The sequence below is a fragment of the Indicator indicator genome, chromosome 35, assembly GCF_027791375.1.
Source record: "Indicator indicator isolate 239-I01 chromosome 35, UM_Iind_1.1, whole genome shotgun sequence".
Taxonomy (NCBI): domain Eukaryota; kingdom Metazoa; phylum Chordata; class Aves; order Piciformes; family Indicatoridae; genus Indicator; species Indicator indicator.
In genome coordinates this window covers 403,305-411,471 of record NC_072044.1, presented here as the reverse complement: position 1 = coordinate 411,471, position 8,167 = coordinate 403,305, and the positions used below count along the sequence as shown (strand labels likewise).

The 8,167-nt window shown below is 48.5% G+C and overlaps 1 protein-coding gene across 1 annotated transcript; it reads right to left on the bottom strand.

Moving 5' to 3' along the window:
* Positions 1-530: 530 nt before the first annotated feature.
* Positions 531-7,453, bottom strand: SRSF3 (serine and arginine rich splicing factor 3). The gene is made up of 6 exons (XM_054395822.1): positions 7,369-7,453; positions 6,383-6,590; positions 5,756-5,890; positions 3,347-3,385; positions 2,030-2,116; positions 531-1,765 (listed from the first exon to the last, which is right to left on the bottom strand). The coding sequence occupies exons 2-6, from the start codon at positions 6,586-6,588 to the stop codon at positions 1,738-1,740; spliced, it is 495 nt and encodes a 164-aa protein (XP_054251797.1). The 5' UTR covers positions 6,589-6,590; positions 7,369-7,453; the 3' UTR covers positions 531-1,737.
* Positions 7,454-8,167: the final 714 nt, after the last annotated feature.

Sequence of the window (8,167 nt, the reverse complement as noted above, 5' to 3'; positions counted from 1 at the left end):
CAGAGATGAAAGGTTTTACCTTTTGCTCATTGCTCTACATCTGCAGATGGTTCAGGGCTGGCTGTGCCTCACAGCACCTGCAGCCTTCCTGCTTTCCACTGAACCCAAGGCTGGTTAGGGGCTGCATAAACCCTAGTCAAGAGGATCACAGTAAGGTTGGAAAGGACCTTTAAGATCACCAAGTCCAACTACAAATAGTACTCAGGAGTTAAGGTCAACCTCAGCAGCCAAGAGGGCAACACTTCTAACCCAGCTGCTAGGCCATAAACCCTCTACCATCCACACTCCCCCTCTCACTTAGCTGCTGCTCCAGGCATGGGAAGCAGCAGAACCTTGCTCTTACCTTTGCCTGTAACTTTGTCCCCACCTGGACCCAAGTGAAGGAAATTAAGACACAAAGCTGCTCAACATAACGGAATTTAATGGAAACACACACAAGGGAAGCTGATGGAGCTCACCTTCTCTTGGGCAGAAGAAAGGAGATTCAGAGGCAGTCTGGGAGCTCTAGTAGCATTCAAGCCACACCGTGATTTTGCACTCCGAGTGTGATCTTCATGAGAGGTTTCAACTACAGACCAGCAATTGCAGAACTGACAGGCATGAAGAACATCTGTGCTCCCAACCCACACCCAGGATACAAACTCTGTGAACCTTTCCATCTCCAGCTGGTTTCCTGAGCAGGCATCATGGAGCTCACTGGCAGGCCCCTGCTAAGCTCCCCCAGGCTGTGCTAGGAAGTGCTGTTATACCCTGCCTGGAGACTCGGAACAGTCACAGGCAGAGACCTGCAACTCCCAGCAGCACACCAACAGTCCCCAGGTGTCACAGTGAGATGTGCCAAGTGTCACCTCACCCTGTACCACCAAGCACATTTAGCTGGAACCAAGCTACATCCCAACCCCATTCTGCAAGGCGAACGCAGGCAGCAGGTACTCAAACATTAAGCCACAAGTTGTAACCAAAACTTTAATCCCAAGGATCTCACAAAAGACATTTTACAAGTGACATGAAAATTCTTGTACAGTAAAGAAATGTTGAGTTCATTTTTACAATGTACCATCCCACACACCACACAGCCACTCCAGCTGTCAGTTCTGCTCTATTTGGTCTGTTTGGAGGTTCTGGGGTAGATGGTGGATCACACTCACCTACTGAAAAGGACAAAATAACTGACCCCACGGATAAACATCTCCATTTCACATCAAGCAGCTCAGTTCTGGGTACTGGAAATCAGAACTAGAGCTCTGGACAAAGCTGCAGCTCAGTCACTCCCCTCACACACCACTGGCTCAACATTCCCAACTATTCCCAAGAATTGGACTAAGGCAGCTTCTGTGTCTTGCTCTGCTGGCTGCAGGCCCTGCTCACAGCCATGCTCCCACACCCCTGCTCCCACACCCCTGCAGAGCCCCAGCACACATCCCCAGCATGGCAAGAGCAGACACATCTCCTGCCCACAGCAGCCAGCCTGCTCCCCACTCAGCACACATGCAGGGCTGTGCAATGGTACATTGTAAAAGGATTGGTATCACAAACCAGAGCTCAGAACCATATACAGATTCACATCTTTACATCTGCCACCTGTTACAAGATACAAGGAACAAAGCAAGTTTGACAGCTAAAACATCTTAAAAATGCACCAAGCTTTATGAAGTTTCAAAACAAAACAATGTTCTGTACATACTCCTCCTGTCCTCAGAGCTAATGACTTCCTGTACACAGCTCCTTCCCAGAGTCCTATTTCCTCTCGTTTGACCTGGAGCGACTGAAGGAGAACACAGAGACATTAGCATCCAGCTGCCAACAGCAGGGTTTGCTTCAAACCCTCCCCAGCCCAGCTCAGCAGATAGTATTGAAGGGTTCAAAGATGTTGTTCATCTAATGAAACTGATTATTTCATTCTCCAGGTGAAAAAAACAAAAAACAAACAACTCTTGAGACAGATGATTCTCCACAACCTGTTCCAGTATTACCCAAACATGGAAACCATCAGTTACCCAAAACATGTAACCATGGAGACTCCTCCTACCTGCGAGACCTGGAGAAGGAGCGAGAAGGCTTGTGATTCCTCTCCCGTGAGAGTGACCTCTCTCTTCTTCTGTCTCTGGAGAGGGACCTGTTCAGGATTACAACACAAGGTGATTACACTGCCAAAGCTGCCTCAGCTTACACTGCTGGCTGAAGAAATCTCCCTTCAGGTATTAAAACCCTTAACTGCCAACCAGGGGAAACCTGCTCAAGATGATGGTATGAGTCCAAACTTCAGGTAGCAATTGTCATACAATGGTAGAGTTGGAAGGGACCCCCAGAGATCACCCAGTCCAACCTCCCTGCCAAAAGGGATCACCTAGGGCACACTCCACAGAACATATCCAAGTAGGTTTTGAAGGCCTCCTAAGGACACTCCACAACCTCTCTGGGCAGTCTCTCCAGAGCTCCAGCACCCTCACACCAGAAGTTTCTCATGTTGAGGTGGAACGTCCTGTGTTGCAGTTTATACCTGTTGCCCTATTACTGGGCACCACCAAGAAGAGCCTGGCACCACCTCAACCCAGACAACACAGCCTAACTAGTGCTGCATAAAGGCATCTGCTCCCCTGCATGTTGAATGGAGTCAGATTGCAAGTGGGGCTCACAGTGTGTCCATGTGCACCTACACCCTGACAGCAAGGCAGCACCTGGTGCTAAAGAGATAGCATGAGATGTAGAAACTACAAAGATCCAAGCACCAAGCTGTGCTACACAGCTGTGTCATCACCACCCAAGCCTGCAGTGTGTGACAGCATGTGCTCCCTGGATCATCTGTGCTTGTGCTTACTAGCTGGAAGAGCAAGTTGAGGGAAAAGCAGTAGGAACCTGGGACAGCTGCAGAGCTGAAGTATTGAATTCCACTAATACCCTTCCTAATAACCCTAGGACCTTGAATAGCTGTGGATATAAATTGCAGGTCAGCAGTATCACAGGATTACAGACTGCTTTGGGGTGTGACTTTTAAAGTTATCCAGTTCAGTATGACAGAAGACAACCCCCTTCTCCCTGCTCCAGAAGTCTCTCAATGCCCACAGCCCAAACACTGAGCTGTCTAGGTTTGTTTCCATAGAACCACAGAATGGTCTGGGTTGGAAGGGGCCTCGGCCTCCAAAGGTCATCTAGTCCAACCTCTTCTGCAGTCAGCAGGGGGTGGTTGAAGGGCATCGTCAACTAAATCAGGTTGCTCAGAGCCCCGTCGAGCCTCACTTTGAGTATCTCCATGGAGAGGGCCCCAACCACCTCCCTGCTGCAGTGTTCCACTAGCCTCATGGTGCAGAACTTTAACCCCCCCAGGCTGCAGCAAAGTGATGCCTACCTGCTGCGGCTCCGAGAAAAGCTTCTCCTTCGCGGTGATCTAGAACCAGAAAGAGGAGATGTGAGGCTTTTTATCAGCTGTGTCAGCAGTAACGGGCTGAGGCATTTCCCAACTTGTCAAACTCACTGTTGGGCCCGGGGAACGTGCCAAGAAAAACTGGCATCCATCATCCAGTAAAAGGCATGGAAAAGATTAGGCAGTAAACCAAAGCTCAGTGTGAACAGCACGTTTCCAACCATGAACTGACTTTAACTAAGAACGCTCCATAGCAGAGTTGTCCAATGCAACACTTTCCATTTCCACTAAATACACTGCCCAGAACACACCAAAGTCCCACAAGTGGTTCCAAAAAAAAGAAAAAAAAAACAAAAAAATAAATAAAAACAGCACAGACCAAATGTTTTGGAACCCATGCAAGCCAAAAAGGTCCAGAACAAGGCATAAGAGATACCAAGTGGATAAAAAAAGTGAAAATGAGCTCAGTGTAAATATTGATGCCATTAAGTGCTACATTAGAACTGCAAACTGGTGATTGTCTTTTTTTTTTTAATGCCATAAGAGTGTGTTTAGACTTATTTCCTTAAAAAATAAAAATAAAAAAAGAACCTTAAGCTCGGCCCAGTTCATCCCAAAAAAAAAAAGTCATTGTTTTAAGTTTTGAAAACTTGTTAGTAAAACCATTTAAAGGTGATAGGATCTTTTTTTTTGGTAGCAGTAGTACTATTGTTGTTATTTTTGTTTTCTGGCAAGGAAAAGCTTGAGTTTGTTAGAGCTTTATTAAAAAAAATTTAGTTTGGCATCTCACATGCAAATATCCTGGTTTGTTTTTTTTTTAAAGTTATTCACAGTGTAAGAGCTTCCTTATCACCCTTAAAAGTTTTCTCAAGCAACATATGTACGTTACCACTCAATTATGCACAGCCAGCCTTTGATTGAGAAAAGTAATTACTTATAAGCCGCTTACTCCTTAATTTTTAACCAGCAGTAAACTGTATAAGCAGGAAAAACTTACTAGTTTTTTGGTTTCAACAAGCTAGAAATGGTGAGGTGAGGCTGCCGGACTGACTGCCAAGAAGAATTTGCTGAAAAGGTTTTGCCAGATGTTGCGTTGGATTTAGTTGGTTGGCGAAGGGGGTGGTGTGGATTTTTCCTGCTTTTTTGTTAGCCGAAGGCTGCTGCTGTAGTTGTTGTGAAGACACATTTGGTAAATAAACAGCTGAGCTGATTGGCCGGGAATGTGTGGGCGGTCGAGGTGGCTGCTGCCGATTTGGTTAAGGTTGGAGAGAAGGCTGAGAGAAAACAGCATGCTCGGGAACCAAAGGGCGGTGCAACCTGACGACTGGCCATGCCTGGGTCATGTGAAACGACACCAGCCAAGCTGCATGGGGCGCGCTGGTCACATGACGCTGAAAGGGCTGACTGGCTAATGCAGACTCAGAGGGTGGTGAGAAGAGACATGATGGTGACTCTGTAACGGGTTCATTTTTATTAATAGATGGACCAAAAAAGCATAAAAAAAATGAAAAACAAGCCATCAGTACAACCATCTAAGTAGCTAACAAATAACTCCTACTTTGTGTTATTTTTAGGGGTTTTGGGGTTTGGTTTTTGGTTTTTTTTTGGCTCCAACCCCTGACTCAGGAGGACTTCACTCACCTGCCACAGGTAAACTCAGTCCTGCCAAAGGCCACCTTGCAGACTGAAACGGCCAGACAGAGCTAGTCTGGGTCCAAGAAGGTGTCAGTTACCAAAAATCCTGCTAGATTCTAGAGCTGGGTTTGCAAACCTCAAGTGACAGGATGGTCACAAGCTGCTTTAGCTCCAAACTAAGGCTCAAGTGTAAAGACTCTGGATGTTTAGAGCAAGTCTTACTGCAGCAATTAAGTCCCTGATGTTTAGAGCAAGTCTTACTGCAGCTATTAAAGACTCTGGATGTTTAGAGCAGCTGTTATTGTAGCAATTATTCAACAGCTGCCTAGTTGGAAAGGATTTAAATTGTGCAAACAAGGCAGAGAAACATCTGTATGGAAATGCTAAGCTGCTGTATGTCATGTTTTGCCATTATGGAGTAAAGGAAAGGAACAGCCCAAGTTGAAGTATGGGGAAGAAAGTGTGACTAGAAGATGAGCAGATTTTAAGAGGAACAAGGGTAAGTCCAGGACAGAGGGCACTGACTACCAACCTGCACAGTCACCTAAGGATAAAAGCCAACATTCAACACAACTTAAGTTCACCTCCATTTTGGGGGCGGGGGGGGGTTGCTTTGTTTTGTTTTTAGCCTTTGCCATCTCCGAATTGTGATCAGATAGATGAATGTTATCCATCAACATGCTTTTAAAAAGCCTGCTTCTAGGATGCTAAGTGGCAACAGTGCCAACAGCTCTACAGGTGTACTTGGACCACAGGTACCTGCGACGAGGAGGAGGACTTCTCCTGCGGTAGTCATCTCGAGGACGCCTGCCCCAGGATGGAGGTGGCCCACGGTTCCGACTCCGCTTCTCGCCATTGGAGAGCTCCACTCTGACACGGCACCCACACAGGGTTCTGGCAACAGAGATTGACAGCAGTTAGCACCTTCCAGGGACAAGTCTGCATGCAGAAGGGCACCTAAACTCAGAAGGTAAAAGAACAAACAAGATGAAAAGCTGTCCATAAACGTCAGCTAAGGAACACAGTATTCAGAGTTGAGTAAGACTCCCAAAGGCCTGGTCCCTTCTGCAAGCCTGCCAGGGTACTAAAGCAGGCAGAGAAGGAACCAAGGAGAGTCTTCCTCATTAGTTTTGCCTCTTTATAGTAACACTATCTTTAACTGATACACATAAAGAGGTCCGAGTCATGTCTAATTCGAGAGTCCGACTTTAAAATGCAAAACCACCCCAACGCTATTCCTGCACTATTCAGGCTACCCTCACACCACCATAAATACTGCAGAACAAATGGCTTAAGTTGCTGGTTCTGCCAGCTGAAACTTCCCAATTTAAACTGCATCACTCCCCACGACTTCTCCTCACCAGGCACACAAAAAGCACATTTTACCTTCCATCTAATTCTCTTACTGCATCAGCTGCATCTCGTGGATCTTCGAACTCCACAAAGGCAAACCCGGGAGGATTCCTTGCCACCCATACACTGCGCAATGGTCCATAGTAGCCAAAAGCTCGCTCTAGTTCGGTTTTGTTGCCATTGTTTCCAAGGTTACCCACATAAACCTTGCAGTCCAGCGGACAAGAGTCACGATGCATAGCTAGGACAAAACAGAAAGTTTATGTATATTGATCACACACGAAGTGCCTATCTGGCAATTCTGTTGGTTGCTTTTCCTACGAACTTCAGCAGTGCTAAGATCTGACACGAAATATTAATCTGTGTCGAACGGAGGAGGGTAGCGAGGGAAGCAGAGTGCTTAAAAACAAACAAAAAAAATCTAGCTGCTACATAGTGATTAGAATTCACAACTTGAGTGAAATTCGTTTATTTTAGAAGCCCCCAACTTTGAGGGAGGTGCTTCTCTGCGGCTCTCTTCCCCGTTCCTGGTTTCCAGCGGGGCCGGGCCTGCAGAGGGAGCTGCGCGGGAGATGAGCTCCATTGTTCTCGGCACGGGAATCGGGAAAGGCTGCACATGCTGGGGGACAACCAGCGCCATCTCCGGTAGAGGCCACGTCGGGAGCGCTCGGGGAATCCCTCCAGAGCGTCTCCTCCACGCTGCGTGAAGAAGCAGCGCTGCCCCGGAGCGGGCGGGAAAGGCTCCACACCATCCCCGAACCACCTCCCGCCCAGCCTCGCCCCGCTGACCACGGAGAAAAGGCGGCGAGTGGGCTTTTCAAGGTAATCGGTGGCCTACCCGCCTTCTCCCCACCCGGCTTTCCTCAGCGTAACGGCAGCCACCGCCCGCGGCCCAGCTTTACAAAATGGCGGCTGCTCTTTGTTTGCCGCCACCGGGCCCCGCCGCTTCCATCCGCCCTGCCGGGGTCCGAGACCGCGGGTGCCGCCTCCCCCCCGCCCTCCGAGGTGAAGATCCTCACCGATACTAAGAGGGAGGGTGCGCGAAGGGAGCTCGCGCTATATTCGTAGCCGACTTGACCCTCCACGAGACTCGCGCTCCGCTTTTCCTCACTGGACAAAATGGCGGCCGCTGCCTACCCCGCCCGCCTTTATATACGGCAGCGCGCTCCCACGTGACGCAGGTTGGCAGCAAATCAGAGGGCGCCATTCCGCTGATTGACAGCTCGTCTCATCCCGCGCCGCCGCGCGGTCCCAAGTGGCGGTATGGGGGCGGGCGGGATTCTCCTGAGGGATAGCGGCGGGAGCGCTGAGGCGGCCCAGCGGGCCCGGACCCGGCCCTTGATCTCGTCCCAAATTCCCAATAGGAGGAAACCGATTATCGAAGCGGGACTTCAGACCCATCAAGTCGAGAACCGACAGCACGCCCACGGAGGCTGTTTTGCTGTTTAAAAGCGGGGGGGGGGGAAGGGGGGGGAAGGGTTTTGTTTCACGTGTTTCTGACCCGGTGGGATACAGTCAGACCTTGTGTATTAAACATCACCCCTCATCGTTAGGGCTTCCAATCACTAATAGTCAGTTCTCCGCGGAGGCTTTAAATAAATCGCGTTGTTAACTCATAGTTTTGGGTAATTTTTCTGCCTTGGCTTCCTCCTTCTGAGGCACGGAAGAGGGAAGTGATTTCTTGTTTTTCGGTGCTCACGAGAAAATGGAGAGGATTTGAACTGAGGAATTCTGGTCACAGAGGGCATAGTGGTGGTGATTGCTTTACTAAACTCTTATTTATTTGAATAGGATATGCAAAATATGAGTTAAATACCT

Excerpts from the sequence above, each read along its gene's own strand:
- SRSF3 (XM_054395822.1), bottom strand. The coding sequence starts at position 6,588 with ATGCATCGTGACTCTTGTCCGCTGGACTGCAAGGTTTATGTGGGTAAC. Across the intron at positions 3,386-5,755 it reads AGTCCTCCTCCTCGTCGCAG|ATCACCGCGAAGGAGAAGCT; the intron begins GTACCTGTGGTC and ends TTCTGGTTCTAG. Across the intron at positions 1,766-2,029 it reads TCCTTCTCCAGGTCTCGCAG|TCGCTCCAGGTCAAACGAGA; the intron begins GTAGGAGGAGTC and ends GTTCTCCTTCAG.